Source organism: Oncorhynchus gorbuscha, linkage group LG09 (assembly GCF_021184085.1).
Source record: "Oncorhynchus gorbuscha isolate QuinsamMale2020 ecotype Even-year linkage group LG09, OgorEven_v1.0, whole genome shotgun sequence".
NCBI classification, from domain to species: domain Eukaryota; kingdom Metazoa; phylum Chordata; class Actinopteri; order Salmoniformes; family Salmonidae; genus Oncorhynchus; species Oncorhynchus gorbuscha.
In genome coordinates, this window is record NC_060181.1 from 78584744 (window position 1) to 78604308 (window position 19565).

The following is a 19565-nucleotide window of genomic DNA, read 5'->3' on the forward strand; positions in this document are numbered from 1 at the left end:
AGGAGAGCGAGATGGAGTGAGAGGAAGGGGTTAGAGAGAGAGTTGAACAGACTGACAGAGAAGGAGAGCGAGATGGAGTGAGAGGAAGGGGTTAGAGAGAGAGAGAGTTGGACAGACCGACAGAGAAGGAGAGCGAGATGGAGTGAGAGGAAGGGGTTAGAGAGAGAGAGAGAGAGAGAGAGAGAGAGAGAGAGAGAGAGAGAGAGAGAGAGAGAGAGAGAGAGAGAGAGAGAGAGAGAGAGAGAGAGAGAGAGAGAGAGAGAGAGAGAGAGGGAGAGAGAGAGAGAGAGAGAGTTAGACAGAGAGAGAAGGAGAGCGAGAGAAAGAGATTGGGATGAGATATCAAACTAGGGAGTGCAACACTCTACATCTGCACAGAGATGGAAACTCTCAGAATGATATATTGCGTAATGGGCCACACTAACAATTCCACACTAACAGTAATCTGATTTTTCACTTTAAAATGTATGTTAAACAAACCATACAACTCTATGCACAATGACTACTTATAACACTTTCTACAGAAGATGTGGAAATTGTTAAAAGTAGTCCTTCTGCATAGAGTGGTTTGTTTAACTCTGCAATCGTTGGTTTTTGTTTGCATACATTTTAAAGTGAAACATCTTAGTCTGTGTCACTCTGTTAATGTGGAATTGCCCTAATCAGAACTGACATAGAAGGAGATTGAGATGGAGTGAGAGGAAGGGGTTAGAGAGAGAGAGAGTTGAACACACCGACAGAGAAGGAGAGTGAGATGGAGACATAGAAGGAGATTGAGATGGAGTGAGAGGAAGGGGTTAGAGAGAGAGAGAGTTGAACACACCGACAGAGAAGGAGAGTGAGATGGAGTTAGTTTGCCATCTGGATGAATGCTGGAAGGTTTCTTTCCTGCGTAGTATTTAATACTCCACATCCCTATAGTTGGGCTGTTTTGCACCGGTCTGAGAATTGTAATTGATGTTGTGTCATTCAGTTCAGGCAGACAGACAGATAGGTGGTGTTCTGATTACACTGCTAGTGAGTGATGGTGAGAGGTTGGAGAGATACTGCAGAGCACAGCCTTTACAGTACACTTTCCTCCCTACCCCCTGGACCGTAAAATACCTCCCCAAGACGTTTTCATCTGTTCCTGCACTTGGCTGGGCAAATAAAGAACCGCCTCGCCGCGTTGTGGCATACAGCTATGAGGAGAGGGAAGAGGGAAGAGGGAAGAGGGAATATGGCGGTCACAAGGCTTGTTTTCCTGCCTTTCTTCTGGATGTGAATGGTTCTGTGATTGTGGTCATTGTGTGCTTTATGCCACTGATGAATAAGGAGGAATAAAAGTAAGCTTTATCTAGGCTCTGCAGCAACACGCCACAATTAAGGCCTTCTGACGACAAAACTGGACACACTCAGGGAGGGGGTCGGCTTTTCAAACAGTTGTTTACTTGCTTGTTTGATTTTCCAACAAAGAGAGAACACTCACTCTGTTTTTGGAGAGTCAGGGCCTGAATGTTAATTAACTGTTTGTTTAATCGTGCCTGGCGATGGCAGTGTTTAATTGGGTCTGCTCCCTGACTGGGAGACCCAGCAGGACTCCTTCAGGTATTCTGGCCACGCCCTTGGTCGCCCTGGGAGATGGGGTTGCCCTGGAAACCAGAGTGGAGGGAAGTGCGATGGCAGCATTAAAGTTCAAGGTTAACTTCTAATATGATCATCTCTTCCTCATCTACACCATCTAGCATCGGATTGGCTCCCAATTGCCAGAATCCGCCCCTTTCACTGACAGTAGTAAAAAGTACGGAGGTCTCGGAGGGGCATAAGTCATACACAGGATCTCAGCAGCACTCACTATCTCTTTCACTGGGGAGAGATCACACAGAGCGGAGAGGGAGAGGAGAACAAACCTCAGAGCCTGTTGAGCTCATAAACACAGAAAGGCATAGGGCCTGGGCTTGAGTGACACACCAGCTAATGCAGAAAGGAGATGACAAGTGTTTCCAATTATGGATTTGTCTTACTTTGGTTTGGTACCCAGGAGGCTCATTAAAGAAACACGCTCACGCAGAGCATCCAAACACACTTAACATAGACATGGACTCTCTGAAACACACACAGACATACAGATACATGTAGGAATTCAGCTGTAAAGGGAATTGGCAGTACCCATACATGATGTATGGCCTTGTTACAGATGCATGATTGAACAGCATGCTCTATTCCCAAAGCATTAACGCACACACACACACACACACACACACACACACACACACACACACACACACACACACACACACACACACACACACACACACACACACACACACACACACACACACACACACACACACACACACACACACACACACACACACACACACACACACACACACACACACACACACACACACACAGAGAGAGAGACTCTAACCTTAACCCTAACTTTTAAGCTTAAAATAGCATTTGAATACATTCAGGACATTCAGGACAAAAAAAGTTATTGTTCTCTACTTTGTCAGGACATTCTGGTGAATTGTTCGGACATTCGGTTCCTGATGAGGTAGGAAAACAGACACACACACACACACACACAGAGGGAGAGAGCCTCACACGTACAGTATGCATATGTTACCATTGGGGCAGCAGGGTAGCCTAGTGGTTACCGAAAGGTTGCAAGTTCAAACCCCCGAGCTGACAAGGTACAAATCTGTCGTTCTGCCCCTGAACAGGCAGTTAACCCACTGTTCCTAGGCCGTCATTGAAAATAAGAATTTGTTCTTAACTGACTTGCCTAGTAAAATAAAGGTAAAATAAAAAATAAATACCAGTCCATGTACTCTACAGCCCTGTTCTCTGCCTCTTCCTGTTGAAGACAACCTCATTTTAAATGTGTGTGTGTGATAGAGAGACTGGTCCTGGTGCGGAGTCTCTCTCTCTGCAGTAGCCCTGATCTTCTAAAGAGCACACATGGATTTCTTCCTATGGAGCTGAGGTCATTGGACCCGTTTCAACACTCAGGATGACTTATAATGCGTCATAAGGGGTTATAATGTGCCATAATGGGCTTGAATGGCTGGTAATTTGTCAGGCTTTGAACAGGCCTTTCTGTAAAGACTGGTCCAAGGCTTTCAACCCTCACAGTCTCCTCTTTTCCTAATGTAGTCTAACTTCAAATGGGAATAAACAGCGCTGTGCTTTGTCCTGTGCCAATCAAATTCAGCACGGTTCCACTCCCGGAGATACTGAGGTTATTCTCTCTCGGAGGATGATTGGCAGGATTCCGGGGTGTTTGACTGTAATTCTGGCTGGAGTGATTGTCGGTGTTCAGCGAGTCTCTCCAGCGTGGAGCCAGCTAATGATGACTAATTTCAGAACTCACTGGAGAGCCCGGCACTGTGGAGAGGGGAGAGGACCCGGCACGGTGGAGAGGGGAGAGGGCCCGGCACTGTGGAGAGGGAGAGGGCCCGGCAGTGTGGAGACGGGAGAGGACCCGGCACGGTGGAGAGGGGAGAGGACCCGGCACTGTGGAGAGGGGAGAAGACCCGGCACTGTGGAGAGGGGAGAGGACCCGGCACTGTGGAGAGGGGAGAGGACCCAGCACTGTGGAGAGGGGAGAGGACCCGGCACTGTGGAGAGGGGAGAGGGCCCAGCACTGTGGAGAGGGGAGAGGACCCGGCACTGTTGAGTGGGGAGAGGACCCGGCACTGTGGAGAGGGGAGAGGACCCGGCACTGTGGAGAGGGGAGAGGACCCGGCACTGTGGAGAGGGGAGAGGGCCCGGCACGGTGGAGAGGGGAGAGGGCCCGGCACGGTGGAGAGGGGAGAGGGCCCGGAGATGCCTTTTAGCTGTGAAAATACTAAGAGTGTGGCCAAATGCTAGTTCACACACACGAGCGCATTCACCAATCTGTGAGTACGGGTGAAATTCTGTAGGCAGATGGTTGTGACTCCAGGCAGTCGGTTCTATCAAGGCTTAGCACAGGCAATAGAGAGGTGTATCTTACTAACAAGCCTATATCTGTGTTGAAGTGGCTTCATGCTCTAGTGTTCAAGTGAGGTTGGTTTTATTTTACATTAATAACGTACCGTTTCATGTGTGACTTGTCAGTTATTAATGTGTTATGTTTCAATGGTTTCAAGTACTGTGAAATGCATTTGCAAGCTCTAAAGCCAATCAATAACAATGTAATACTAAAAATAACAAGGTAGAACAAAAACACGAGAAATAAAACTAAGAAGACCATGATAAAGTAAGTAAGCATACTATATACAGGGTCAGTCAGTTTCAGTATTTACAATGGTCAGGGATACTGGAGTGGTAGAGGTAGATACAGTTGAAGTCGGAAGTTTACATACACCTTAGCCAAATACATTTAAACTCAGTTTTCCACAATTCCTGACATTTAATCCAAGACCCATTTGCGTCCAAGCTTTAACTTCCTGACTGATGTCTTGAGATGTTGCTTCAATATATCCACATAATTGTCCTACTTCATGATGCCATCTATTTTGTGAAGTGCACCAGTCCCTCCTGCAGAAAAGCACCCCCACAACATGATGCTGCCCCCCCCCCCCCGTGCTTCACACTTGGGATGGTGTTTTTTGGCTTGAAAGCCTCCCCATTTTTCCTTCAAACATAACGATGGTCATTATTGCCAAACAGTTCTATTTTTGTTTCATCAGACCAGAGGACATTTCTCCAAAAAGTACGATCTTTGTCCCCATGTGCAGTTGCAAACCGTAGTCTGGCTTTTTTATGGTGGTTTTGGAGCAGAGGCTTCTTCCTTGCTGAGCGGCCTTTCAGGTTATGTTGATATAGGACTCATTTTACTGTGGATATAGATACTTTTGTACCCGTTTCCTCCAGCATCTTCACAAGGTCCTTTGCTGTTGTTCTGGGATTTTCACTTTTCGCACCAAAGTATGTTCATCTCTAGGAGACAGAACGCATCTCCTTCCTGAGCCGTATGACGGCTGCGTGGTCCCATGGTGTTTATACTTGCGTACTATTATTTGTACAGATGAACGTGGTACCTTCAGGCGTTTGGAAATTGCTCCCAAGGATGAACCAGACTTGTGGAGGTCTACAATGTTTGAGGTCTTGGCTGATTTCTTTTGATTTTTCTCATGATGTCAAGCAAAGAGGCACCGAGTTTGAAGGTAGGTCTTGAAATACATCCACAGGTACACCTCCAAATGACTCAAATTATGTCAATTAGCCTATCAGAAGCTTCTAAAGCCATGACATAATTTTCTGGAATTTTCCAAGCTGTTTAAAGTCATAGTCAACTTATTGTATGTAAACTTCTGACCCACTGGAATTGTGATACAGTGAATTATAAGTGGAATAGTCTGTTTGTAAACAAATGTTGGAAAATTACTTGAGTCATACACAAAGTAGATGTACTAACCGACTTTCCAAAACTATAGTTAGTTAACAAGAAATATGTGGAGTGGTTGAAAAACGAGTTTTAATGACTCCAACCTAAGTGTATGTAAACTTCCGAATTCAACTGTATGTATAGGGGTAAGGTGACAAGGCATCAGGATATATAATAAACAGACTAGCAGCAGCGTATATGAGGATTGTATGTAAGTGGGCGTGCATGAGTGTAGAGTCAGTATAAATGTTAAGCATATTATGTGTGAGAGCAAATTGTGAAGTGAGTGTTTGTGTGATCTGCCCTGTGCACTGCCCTGTGAGTGTGCATAGAGACAGTGCAAAAATACAAGGGTAGACCATGTAGCTATTTATTTAGCTATTTAGCCGTCTTAGAAGCTTTTCTGGAGCCTGTTGATGTCAGACTTGATGGTACCACTTGCCGTGCGGAAGCAGAGGGAGCATTCGTTGGCTCGGAAAGAAAGAGTTTTTAACGATTTTCCAGGCCTTCCTTTCACACCACATGATATAATGGTCCTGGATGGCAGGAAGTTCGGCCCCAGTCATGTACTGGGCTGTCCGCACCACCCTCTGTAGCGCCATGTGTTTGAGGGCATTGCTATTGCCATACCAAGCGGTGATGCAGCCAGTCAAGATGCTCTCGATGTTGCAGCTGTTGAAATGTTTGAGAATTTGAGGGCACATGTCATGATAGAATGGAGCTCAGTCAAGGTGTGTGTTTGTGTGTACAAGCTCTGTTTCCTCTCCTAAAGCCTCTCCCACTGTGAGACACACCCGGTTGGTCATACCTGATGTACCTGTCGCTAATCTAATATTACACCTGACGTCCCAGTAACCTATCCACTACTGTACCTCCCTGACATCTTATTCTAGTACTCCCTCCATATCTCTCTCTCTTCCTCCCTCTAACTCCCACAAGTATCTTTCTCCCACAGCCCGGATTCCTTCATCTCTCCCTCTCTCCATCTCTTCTCTTTCTCCCACAGCCCGGATTCTTTCATCTCTCCCTCTCTCCATCTCTTCTCTTTCTCCCACAGCCCGGATTCCTTCATCTCTCCCTCTCTCCATCTCTTCTTCTCTTTCTCCCACAGCCCGGATTCCTTCATCTCTCCCTCTCTCCATCTCTTCTTCTCTTTCTCCCACAGCCCGGATTCCTTCATCTCTCCATCTCTTCTTCTCTTTCTCCCACAGCCCGGATTCCTTCATCTCTCCCTCTCTCCATCTCTTCTCTTTCTCCCAAAGCCTGGATTCCTTTATCTCTCCCTATATCCATCTTTCCCCCTCTCACTATTAAACTGAATCTTCCCTACTCCTCCCTTCAACTTATTCAAGGCCTCTCTTCCTCCCTCGCTGTGTCGTACACTGACAGCCATCCTTTCCCTCCCTCCCTCCCTCCCTCCCTCCTTCCATCCCTCCCTCCCTCCCTCCCTCCCTCCCTCTGTCTCTCTGTCTCTCTCTGTTCTCTGCCCACACACTAATATCCTCTCCTGTTCAGCAGGAAATGAAGACAGCCTCGACACGTCTGTCAAACAGAAATTGCATTGTATACCTGTCACCAGCATTCACTTGTTTCTTTAAATAGGGAAATTATTGTTGAAATAACTTCTCTCTCTCCTCTACCTACCCCTCCTCCTCCATTCCTCTCCACCTGTCCCTCTCTCCCCTTTTCTCCACAGTGTCTAAGTTGCGTGTGCAGAAGACCAACCAGTCCCTGGTCTACCTGGAGGACAGCCGTGTGCGCGTCAACTGCTCCGTGGCCTCTCAGACCAGCACCGACTCACAGCATGCCATGCTTTGGTACGTGCGCCGCGCGACGGGTGCCGAGGCCGACGAGCTCCTGCTGAGGATTGAGCGCTCAGGTGCATTTGAGTATGGCGCGTACGCAGACGAGGAGAGGTTGAGGCGGCGGGTGCAGGCAGAGAGGATGTCGCCACAGCTGTATGCGCTGACACTGAACAGGGCAGAGAGCAGCGACTCTGGGACTTACTACTGCCTGGTGGAGGAGTGGCTCACAGATCCAGACGGAGCCTGGTACAGACTGGCACGGGACTCCTCAGGCTTCACACAGGTCCTCGTCAGACAGCCAGGTGAGTACAAAGAGAAGGGAAGGAGGGATCAGGGGAGGGAGGCTGGTACAAACTGGCACAGGACTCCTCAGCCTTCACACACAGATATCTTCCCAAAAGATATAGCAAGAGCCCAGTCTCTCTCTCTCTCTCTCTCTCTCTCTCTCTCTCTCTCTCTCGGTCACTGTCTCTCTATCTCTGTGTCTTTCTCTGTGGTTAACGGTAGCTGTTCTTTGCCCATGTGGTTCAGTCACCTCCTAGCAGTGACCAGTTGTGCCTAACAACCCTCCCCTCTCTACACTCCCCCTGTCCTCAAGACCGTCTCGCTCTGATGACCACATCAACTGCCCTGGGCAGAGCTCAGGTGGCAGAGCGGACGTTGTGTCTCTGGTGCCAGCTGGCACAGATGGGCATAGCCTGGCAGTAGAGCCGAGGGGGATAACCCACCTGTCCACCCCTCCAACCCCTAATGCCCATCAATGTTATGCCTCTGTCTCCCCAACAGAACTGCGACCCCACACACCCTCACTCACCTCCAACCCACTAACCCTGACCCCACCATGTCCTCTACTCACCTCCAACCCACTAACCCAGACCCCAGCATGTCCTCTACTAAACCTCCAACCCACTAACCCAGACCCCACCATGTCCTCTACTCACCTCCAACCCACTAACCCAAAACCCCACTATGTCCTCTACTCACCTCCAACCCACATACCCAGACCCACCTTGTCCTCTACTCACCTCAAACCCACTAACCCTGACCCACCTTGTCCTCTACTCATCTCCAACCCACTAACCAGACCCCACCATGTCCTCTACTCACCTCCAACCCACTAACCCTGACCCCACTATGTCCTCTACTCACCTCCAACCCACTAACCCAGACCCCACCATGTCCTCTACTCAGCTCCAACCCACTAACCCTGACCCCACTATGTCCTCTACTCATCTCCAACCCACTAACCCAGACCTCACCATGTCCTCTACTCACCTCCAACCCACTAACCCTGACCCACCTTGTCCTCTACTCATCTCCAACCCACTAACCCAGACCCCACTATGTCCTCTACTCACCTCCAAACCACTAACCCAAACCCCACCATGTCCTCTACTCACCTCCAACCCACTAACCCAGACCCCAGCATGTCCTCTACTCACCTCCAACCCACTAACCCAGACCCCACTATGTCCTCTACACACCTCCAACCCACTAACCCAGACCCCACTATGTCCTCTACACACCTCCAACCCACTAACCCAGACCCCAGCATGTCCTCTACTCACCTCCAACCCACTAACCCAGACCCCAGCATGTCCTCTACTCACCTCCAACCCACTAACCCAGACCCCAGCATGTCCTCTACACACCTCCAAGTCCCCCTCCCACTGTCTACACCCCATGCCCCACAAACTCCTCCCCTCACACTCTGGACTATCTGCCCTACATACTGACACAAAGCAAACACACATACTTTTTACACTTATCATTTGCTACTGCGACACCATTCTTTATTTTCCTCATACTATAATCTATCCTGATACCTAGTCACATTACTCTGCCTGCATGTACATATCGAGCTCAAATACCTCGTACCCCTGCACATTGATCTGGTAATGGTAATCTGCATTGGTGGGAAGGGCTCATAAACAAGCATTTCATGGCAAAGTCTACACACGTTGTATTCGGCGCATGTGACAAATACTATTTTATTTTATTTGACTGTTTACAAACAAACATGGGTAACCCCCCTTTCCCCACCCCTCCCCTCCCCGTAACATCTCTGAAAGCATCTGTTCTGCCAGGGGTCCTGTGAGCAGGGCATTATAAATGCAGGGTGAAATGTGCAGGGTGTCCGTGGCATCTGCCCGACTGCAACATGAAGGTCAGACAGAAGGGCTGAAGCTGGGCAGGGAGCAACAGTGCTCATCTTTTATTTAAGCAGCAAAGTGGACACTACTCACCCAATTACATTAATGCTGAAAACACACACACACACACACACACACACACACACACACACACACACACACACACACACACACACACACACACACACACACACACACACACACACACACACACACACACACACACACACACACACACACACACACACATACACTGACACACATACATATATCTGTTTGTCGCTTTCAACTCACAGCGACCCAAGTGTGTGTTTGTGCATGTGTGTGACTGTGTGTGTGTATGCATGATTGCCTGTGTGTGTATATCAGTGAATCACTTTGATGTTTTTTTTGTTGTATCTTACCTCTGTGTTTCTCAGAGGTAAGATGTGCCTTTCGGGATCCCGAGGCTCACCAGGGGATTGGGTTATTATTATCAAACACCATATCAGGGAGCTCTTATTCCATATATAGTTATACATGTGCAATATAAATATATAAAGGTGGGTGGCAAACTTCCAGGCTTGATTTCCCAGGGGGCCGTTAGGAGAGACTCATTAAGGTGCTAAAGAATGCAGTCACCCAGGAAGTCAGACGGAAATGGTTCTCTGTCAGAAGAACAGGGAGATAAGATGAGATCGAGATGCAAGTTCTCCCCTTGTCTCTCTGTCTGTCTGTCTGCCAGCTTCCTCTCCTCTTTTAACCAGAGGAAACATTACAGTCTGTGAACAGCCTGATCTATCAGTCTTTGTAAGTTCAGTTCTTTTTTACTTGTTGTAACTGGGTCAGTGTGCAGGCCCTGTAGGAGTGTAGCCATCCCTTACAGACACTCTCCCCCTGGGCTTGAAGCTTCTAAGAGGCAGGCCCTGTAGGAGTGTAGCCATCCCTTACAGACACTCTCCCCCTGGGCTAGAAGCCTCTAAGAGGCAGGCCCTGTAGGAGTGTAGCCATCCCTTGCAGGCACTCTCCCCCTGGGCTAGTAGCCTCTAAGAGGCAGGCCCTGTAGGAGTGTAGCCATCCCTTACAGACACTCTCCCCCTGGGCTAGAAGCCTCTAAGAGGCAGGCCCTGTAGGAGTGTAGCCATCCCTTGCAGGCACTCTCCCCCTGGGCTAGTAGCCTCTAAGAGGCAGGCCCTGTAGGAGTGTAGCCATCCCTTACAGACACTCTCCCCCTGGGATAGAAGCCTCTAAGAGGCAGGCCCTGTAGGAGTGTAGCCATCCCTTGCAGGCACTCTCCCCCTGGGCTAGTAGCCTCTAAGAGGCAGGCCCTGTAGGAGTGTAGCCTACAGACACTCTCCCCCTGGGCTAGAAGCCTCTAAGAGGCAGGCCCTGTAGGAGTGTAGCCATCCCTTGCAGGCACTCTCCCCCTGGGCTAGTAGCCTCTAAGAGGCAGGCCTCTAAGAGGCAGGCCCTAGTAGCCTCTAAGATGCAGGCCCTGTAGGAGTGTAGCCATCCTTTACAGACACTCTCCCCCTGGGCTAGAAGCCTCTAAGAGGCAGGCCCTGTAGCAGTGTAGCCATCCCTTACAGACACTCTCCCCCTGGGCTAGAAGCCTCTAAGAGGCAGGCCCTGTAGGAGTGTAGCCATCCCTTACAGACACTCTCCCCCTGGGCTAGTAGCCTCTAAGAGGCAGGCCCTGTAGGAGTGTAGCCATCCCTTACAGACACTCTCCCCTTGGGCTAGAAGCCTCTAAGAGGCAGGCCCTGTAGGAGTGTAGCCATCCCTTACAGACACTCTCCCCCTGGGCTAGAAGCCTCTAAGAGGCAGGCCCTGTAGGAGTGTAGCCATCCCTTACAGGCACTCTCCCCCTGGGCTAGAAGCCTCTAAGAGGCAGGCCCTGTAGGAGTGTAGCCATCCCTTACAGACACTCTCCCCCTGGGCTAGAAGCCTCTAAGAGGCAGGCCCTGTAGGAGTGTAGCCATCCCTTACAGACACTCTCCCCTGGGCTAGTAGCCTCTAAGAGGCAGGCCCTGTAGGAGTGTAGCCATCCCTTACAGACACTCTCCCCCTGGGCTAGAAGCCTCTAAGAGGCAGGCCCTGTAGGAGTGTAGCCATCCCTTACAGACACTCTCCCCCTGGGCTAGAAGCCTCTAAGAGGCAGGCCCGGCCCTGGAGGGGAACCAAGAACTGGAAAGGCCACAGACAGCTGGTGGGGTCACTAACCCTGTTCGTCTAATTTTCAAGGATTTTGGATTGGGCATCTGGGGGTAGTTGGGAATGTAAAATTGACAGCGAAAGAGATTTTGCTATCTACTGTCAATTATGTGTATTGAATTTTTGAAGTACATAATGTTTTGAAGCACATCGGCATCTATCGTTCAGTGTAATGTTTTCTGTTTCAAGGCAAGACAATCATTTTGGCTTTAAATTGTAATTTTCTTCTACACCCCCCCCCCTCTGTACAGAGGTGCGGTTACAGGTGGAGGAGTCCGAGTCTAATATCACCGTGTCCCAGTCCAGTTCCATCCGGTTGGGCTGTAGCATTCCCTCCCAGTCCTCCAGAGACTCCCGTTTCTCCGTGTCCTGGTATGTGGAGCGCTCCTCCATGCTCTCTGAGGAGGAAGAACAGGGGGATGTTGATGAGGGAAACCGGGCCTGTGTGTTCTCCATCGGACACGACGCCGTGTTCGGGAACGGGAACTGTAGCCCAATCGAGGAGGCGGGGCCTAACTCACGCCTGCAGTTTGAGAGGACGACCTCTGACCTCTACAGTCTGACCATCCAGGGGGCGCGACCCGCTGACGCTGGGCGCTACTACTGTCATGTGGAGGAGTGGCTGCTCAACCCCCGCAACGCCTGGTATCGCCTGGCAACCAACATCTCTGATGTCACCATCGTCAACGTGATCCAGCAGGGTAAATCAATGAATACATTTCTGTAGTGCTTTTAGGAATAAAACAGATAGTGCCACATGGCGAATGACAATGTCCTAGGGCTAGAAAAACAAAGGAAAAGCGATAGAATGACAATGTCCTGGGGCTAGAAAAACAAAGGCAAAGCGATAGAATGACAATGTCCTGGGGCTAGAAAAACAAAGGCAAAGCGATAGAATGACAATGTCCTGGGGCTAGAAAAACAAAGGCAAAGCGATAGAATGACAATGTCCTGGGTCTAGAAAAACAAAGGCAAAGCGATAGAATGACAATGTCCTGGGTCTAGAAAAACAAAGGCAAAGCGATAGAATGACAATGTCCTGGGTCTAGAAAAACAAAGGCAAAGCGATAGAATGACAATGTCCTGGGTCTAGAAAAACAAAGGCAAAGCGATAGAATGACAATGTCCTGGGGCTAGAAAAACAAAGGCAAAGCGATAGAATGACAATGTCCTGGGTCTAGAAAAACAAAGGCAAAGCGATAGAATGACAATGTCCTGGGTCTAGAAAAACAAAGGCAAAGCGATAGAATGACAATGTCCTGGGTCTAGAAAAACAAAGGCAAAGCGATAGAATGACAATGTCCTGGGTCTAGAAAAACAAAGGCAAAGCGATAGAATGACAATGTCCTGGGTCTAGAAAAACAAAGGCAAAGCGATAGAATGACAATGTCCTGGGTCTAGAAAAACAAAGGCAAAGCGATAGAATGACAATGTCCTGGGTCTAGAAAAACAAAGGCAAAGCGATAGAATGACAATGTCCTGGGTCTAGAAAAACAAAGGCAAAGCGATAGAATGACAATTTCCTGGGTCTAGAAAAACAAAGGCAAAGCGATAGAATGACAATGTCCTGGGGCTAGAAAAACAAAGGCAAAGCGATAGAATGACAATGTCCTGGGGCTAGAAAAACAAAGGCAAAGCGATAGAATGACAATGTCCTGGGGCTAGAAAAACAAAGGCAAAGCGATAGAATGACAATGTCCTGGGTCTAGAAAAACAAAGGCAAAGCGATAGAATGACAATGTCCTGGGTCTAGAAAAACAAAGGCAAAGCGATAGAATGGAGACGTATTATTGTTGTTGACATTTCAGCTGCAAAGTGTTTTTCTCACAAAGTGTTTAACCCTGGCCAACCAACTCCTCCCATTTATATCATTATTATTCTAGAGACCAAATATAAGATCATTGGCTTGTGCTGATCTTACTGATGATTCTGGTGTTTGAGGTAGTACTTACACAGTCACAGCTACTGTGTAGGCTGCTAAAAGTAACATGTCAACAAACATCAAACTACACCATAATGGAATGCTCTCCATTGATGTCATCTTTTCATCCATATCACACTCCCATCCAATTTTCAGTTCTCTCTACCTTGCCCTTCTCCCTATTTCCCCCCCCCCTCTCTCTCTCTCTCTCTCTCTCTCTCTCTCTCTCTCTCTCTCTCTCTCTCTCTCTCTCGCTCTCTTGTTCTCTCTTCTCTCCGCTCTTTCTCTCTCCTCTCCACCCTCCCTCCCTATCTCGCTCTCTTGTTCTCTCTTCTCTCCGCCCACCGTTCCTGTCTCTCTTTCTCTCTTCTCTCTGCCCTCCCTCCCTATCTCTCTCTCTCCCCACAGTTTCCACCCTGCAGTCGGTGATATGTTCCAACGACTCTCTCTTCTCTCTGCCCTGCCTCCCTATCTCTCTCTCTCCCCACAGTTTCCACCCTGCAGTCGGTGATATGTTCCAACGACTCTCTCTTCTCTCTGCCCTCCCTCCCTATCTCTCTCTCTCCCCACAGTTTCCACCCTGCAATCGGTGGTATGTTCCAACGACTCTCTCTTCTCTCTGCCCTCCCTCCCTATCTCTCTCTCTCCCCACAGTTTCCACCCTGCAATCGGTGGTATGTTCCAACGACTCTCTCTTCTCTCTGCCCTCCCTCCCTATCTCTCTCTCTCCCCACAGTTTCCACCCTGCAGTCGGTGATATGTTCCAACGACTCTCTCTTCTACTTTGTCTTCTTCTACCCGTTCCCCATCTTCGGCATCCTCATCATCGCCGTCCTCCTGGTGCGCTACAAGAGCCACAGACACAGCAAATCCCAGGAGAGCAAGAACGGTGCCCCCTTACTGTGGATCAAAGAACCCCACCTCAGCTACTCCCCCACCTGCCTGGACCCACCCGTCCTCAGCCTGCACCCCGGCTCAGTGGACTAAGGGACAGATCCATAGCCCTCATCCCATAGTCCTCATCGCGGACCCAACTAATACCACGCCAGGGAGGGGCTACTCCGGACCTCCACCTGTCTAATCACTTCTGTGTCCAAGCTGTCAATCAATCCGTCCATCCATGTATAATCCCACCCCCCTGTCTGCCTGTCTGTGAGTTACCCTGTAGCAGCTCTGTCATGTGGGTGTGTGAGCATGTGGAAAAGTGTGTGTGCTTGGAATGTGCAGACGTGTGTATGCAGGACATGTGTGTATGCAGGACATGTGTGTATGCAGGACGTGTGTGTGTGCAGGACGTGTGTGTATGCAGGACATGTGTGTGTATGCAGGACGTGTGTGTATGCAGGACGTGTGTGTATGCAGGACGTGTGTGTATGCAGGACATGTGTGTGTATGCAGGACATGTGTGTGTATGCAGGGCATGGGTGTGTATGCAGGACATGTGTGTGTATGCAGGACATGTGTGTGTATGCAGGATGTGTGTGTATGCAGGACGTGTGTGTATGCAGGACGTGTGTGTATGCAGGACGTGTGTGTGTATGCAGGACGTGTGTGTGTATGCAGGACGTGTGTGTGTATGCAGGACATGTGTGTGTATGCAGGACATGTGTGTGTATGCAGGACATGTGTGTGTATGCAGGACGTGTGTGTATGCAGGACATGTGTGTATGCAGGACATGTGTGTATGCAGGACATGTGTGTATGTAGGACATGTGTGTATGCAGGACATGTGTGTATGCAGGACGTGTGTGTATGCAGGACATGTGTGTATGCAGTACGTGTGTGTATGCAGGACGTGTGTGTATGCAGGACACGTGTGTGTATGCAGGACGTGTGTGTGGTTTGGAAGTATGAGTGTTTATCTCTTGCTCTCTTTTTTTCCCTTTCTCTCTCCTTCTCTTTTCTCCCTGTCCAGTGGAAAACCGGATTTCATAGCTATACTTTATTATTTTTATTTCTCAGAAACAGTGGTCTGTTTTTCAAAAGATGTGAAGATCACTCTAGAATGGAACAATCTGAAAACAGGGGAATGACAAGTCAAGGATCCTATAGTATAGGTGCATACTGTACTGTTTTGTACTGTGGACCTGGTGAGGATGATAAGAAATGTCTCTCTCTGTGCTCAGTGGACTTAGCACTGATCTCAGAGCAGTTACTGCTTGGCCTTATACATTAGTTACCTTAGTGAAGGCCCTCCTCCCACTGACTCCAGAGCTGTGGACTGGAATGCCACAGAAACACTAAAACACAAAGACAATCCCTGTGGCTTGGAAGTGGACTGTGTGTGTGAGACAATGTGTGAGAGTGTGTGTGTTCACCCATCTGTTTCCTCAGTGTGTTTGCGTTGGCAGACAGAGACAGACCTGGCCAACCCATTGAACACTGCCAGACACCAGGCATCAGTGTGAATGCACTGCTCCTCCTCTCCAAACAGAGAGAGAATGAGGGAATGTGGGAGGGAAAGAAAGAGAGAGAGAAGGGAGGAGGATAAATGAACTTCTCTGTCATGCTGAGGGCATACTTTTGACATGAAGGATATTTTAGTGCCAATACCTTCTTATTACACTCTTCCCTCTGCAACAAGTGTGTGAAGTTTAAAGCGGGTGAGCAAAGCCGATTGGCTCTGAGGCACTCTGTAAATATGGCTACCGACCCCCTGCTGGAGGATTATGGGCCTTGTAGGCATAAAGTGAGATTTTTACGCTTATGTTAAACCAGTTGAGCCGTTTTTGGCATAAATGTGTTGACACAGTGGAAATTATTGACTGAAATGAAATTTTCTGCCATTTTAAACGTTGTCTGCTATAGACTTTAATTAATGGAAACAAGCTGTTCAGCTCTCAGAAATTCCTGTAGAGGGGCGGTAAGACACAACGCATATCATCACTAGAGGGGTGTAGAAGTACATGCAGCTTACCACACACACACACACACACACACACACACACACACACACACACACACACACACACACACACACACACACACACACACACACACACACACACACACACACACACACACACACACACACACACACACACACACACACACACACACACACAGAGAGAGAGAGAAACATCCCCCAAAAACATCAGATTAACAATACCAACAAACCATTCAAATTAATTTCAAGTGGGCAATTTTATTTAGATTTTGAACCTTTCATTTAGATGTTTTATTTTATACTGTTTTGCATAGTTTATGTACATTTTCTTTTTGTTTTGAAATTCTCCAAGAACTGCTCTTCTACTTGTGTTGCCAGGCAACCGCACCACACAGATACAAAATCATGATAACCCTTTTGCTGTGTGTCCATAGTAACAGGCACCGAAATGTCGTAGATATAGAAATGCTAGATTTGTTCTGCACGCTCAGTGGCATCACATTGAAGATTGTCATGAATGGGCCAGTGCCAACACTGTATTAATGAACTAACTAACTGCTCTATACCTGTATTGGAAACCTAGCTGCTTCACTATATTAGTATATACAGTAGATTAACAGCAAGAGTCACACAATGGATCCACTTGAAGCTTTTTCTCATCTTGTTTATTTATTGAAGTGTACCGTGGCACCTAGTTAGGATGTGTGAGCTCCATAGGAATGCATTAGACAAATGGCCATAGACTCTGGAGTGGACTGGATGGAAACCGTCCTCTCTTGGACTGTGGACTGGGTGGGGAGCATGCTGTCTGGTTCCCCCTGACCAGCAGTGCACATGGCAGAAGGGTTGAGAATCTGTGTCACATTCCCAAAGTATGGAAGTGTGACATTCCTGTTCCGTAAAATAACCCTTTCACTGCCAGACCGACTGAAAGCTCTCGTCATTCTCTTCTCAATCGTGTCAAAATGTATATTGCATGACAATATTGCAGGAGGCATTTTGCTGTTTTGTAACCTTTGAACTCTTGAGCGTTGTGTTTGTGTAACAGAACAATGCCAAGCCCTCCACTTCCTGTGCCAAGTGTCAGACGGATCTATAGAAGTGGAAGTTACTTTCAACTGTAGGTTTATGAGGGAGTTTTTTTAACTTTATTTTTATTTGCCATTCAAATCTATAGAAGTGGAAGTTACTTTCAACTGTAGGTTTATGAGGGAGTTTTTTTAACTTTATTTTTATTTGCCATTCAAATCCTGAGATGGTTGAAGCCCTCATCACGCCTGTCGGCTGACAGCTATCGGACAGTGCATTCAAATCCTGAGATGGTTGAAGCCCTCATCACGCCTGTCGGCTGACAGCTATCGGACAGTGCATTCAAATCCTGAGATGGTTGAAGCCCTCATCACGCCTGTCGGCTGACAGCTATCGGACAGTGCATTCAAATCCTGAGATGGTTGAAGCCCTCATCACGCCTGTCGGCTGACAGCTATCGGACAGTGCATTCAAATCCTGAGATGGTTGAAGCCCTCATCACGCCTGTCGGCTGACAGCTATCGGACAGTGCATTCAAATCCTGAGATGGTTGAAGCCCTCATCACGCCTGTCGGCTGACAGCTATCGGACAGTGCATTCAAATCCTGAGATGGTTGAAACCCTCATCACGCCTGTCGGCTGACAGCTATCGGACAGTGCATTCAAATCCTGAGATGGTTGAAGCCCTCATCACGCCTGTCGGCTGACAGCTATCGGACAGTGCATTCAAAGTGTATGTGGGTTTTCTATAAATAATGGGGACAATGTGTGACATTGTGATCAAAATTATGTTCAGGCAGTTCCACATGTGTACTTAGAGGAATAGACGTGAATAAAAGCAAATTGGCCCTATACAACAACATGACTGTTTAAAAGCATGGCAATTCAAATTCAAGGACTTTCAGATACTTTTTTAAGCACTTAATTGTAATTTTTAAGGATCTCAATGTTATACAACTGTATAATGTACATATAAGGCCTAATATATAAACACCCAAAAAGCATGCACCAGGTGTCAAAAGGGAAGATCAAACATATTCAAGTTATTATTACATTCTAGAATATGAGAGAATATGTACATTTCCTGACTAAATAGATGGGTTGCATGGCCGTGTCTCTGTAGTCTATGTGGCCGACGCAGGTTCACATAATAAGGCCATGAATAGCGGTAGCATTAATCTCTCCATTTGAATCTCCCCATCGCTGTTTTTATCATGAGAAAGTGACCAAAAAAACAAGTTTCTTTTTTAATGGAAGGAATTGTATGGAAAGCCAAGTTGTAGCCAACATTAGATGTTGTTTTCCGCATAATTACCACAACAGAGTAGTGCAACACCCATCAAATGAAGCTGTAGGAAACTAACAAAAGTGGCCTCTCTCTCACAAAAACTGATATCTCACAACAAAAAAATAATTAAATCATAGATCATTATAAGGGACCAGGAGATCTTATAAATTGGCTATAATAATTACAATAACTTTTCAAGAGCCAAACTGATTTTCAAGGTAGGCAGGCCTATTCCAGTACTTTAATTTCTGAACTTCAAATTCAAGTAGGCTATTACTTAAAATTGCAGGTGTAACATGGAAACCAAAATGTATTAGTCCTGTTATTTCATTACCAGATCGTATTGTCAATAAGCTCACTTGGCTATGTCATTTGTTGTCATTATATCCAGAATAATGAACATGAATAGAGTTGGGTGTTGCACAATACTCTATCCTACACAATTGCGCACTGTAGACTCGCGCACTGTATGCACAAAAACATGTGAAAACATGAACACATTACCTTGATGCTTTCTCTGTTAAATCTAAAGAGACCCTGCTGTAAATCAAGCAGACAATACAGACCCAACTGTCTTCAAAAGCATAATGAAAGAGAGCTCCCGAGTGGCGCAGCGGTCTAGCACTACAACTCAGTGCTAGAGGCGTCACTACAGACCCTGGTTTGATCCCGGGCTGTATCACAACCGGCCGTGATCGGGAGTCCCGTAGGGCGGCGCACAATTGGCCCAGCGTTGTCTGGGGAGGGTTTGGCCTGGGTAGGCCGTCATTGTAAATAAGAATTTGTTCTTAACGGACTTAAGAACAGTTTAAAAAAGACAGAAAAACATTCTGGACATTCCTTGCAATTACCTTTTTTTCTAGCACTTGCACCTACGGTGTCATTGCGCAAAATAGTACGCAGCATCATCTGGATGTGTATACAACA

At 47.5% G+C, this 19565-nt stretch overlaps 1 protein-coding gene across 1 annotated transcript in view; it reads left to right on the top strand.

Annotated features, from left to right (window-relative positions):
• Nucleotides 1–14735, top strand: part of LOC124044121 (immunoglobulin superfamily member 3-like) — a 184496-nt gene extending 169761 nt beyond the window's left edge. Inside the window, exons 7-9 of the mRNA XM_046363592.1 lie at nt 7059–7469; nt 11765–12214; nt 14171–14735. Coding sequence (XP_046219548.1) covers nt 7059–7469; nt 11765–12214; nt 14171–14421 — 1112 coding nt within the window. The 3' untranslated portion in view covers nt 14422–14735. The remainder of the gene's footprint in view (nt 1–7058; nt 7470–11764; nt 12215–14170) is intronic.
• The last annotated feature ends 4830 nt before the right edge of the window (nt 14736–19565 follow it).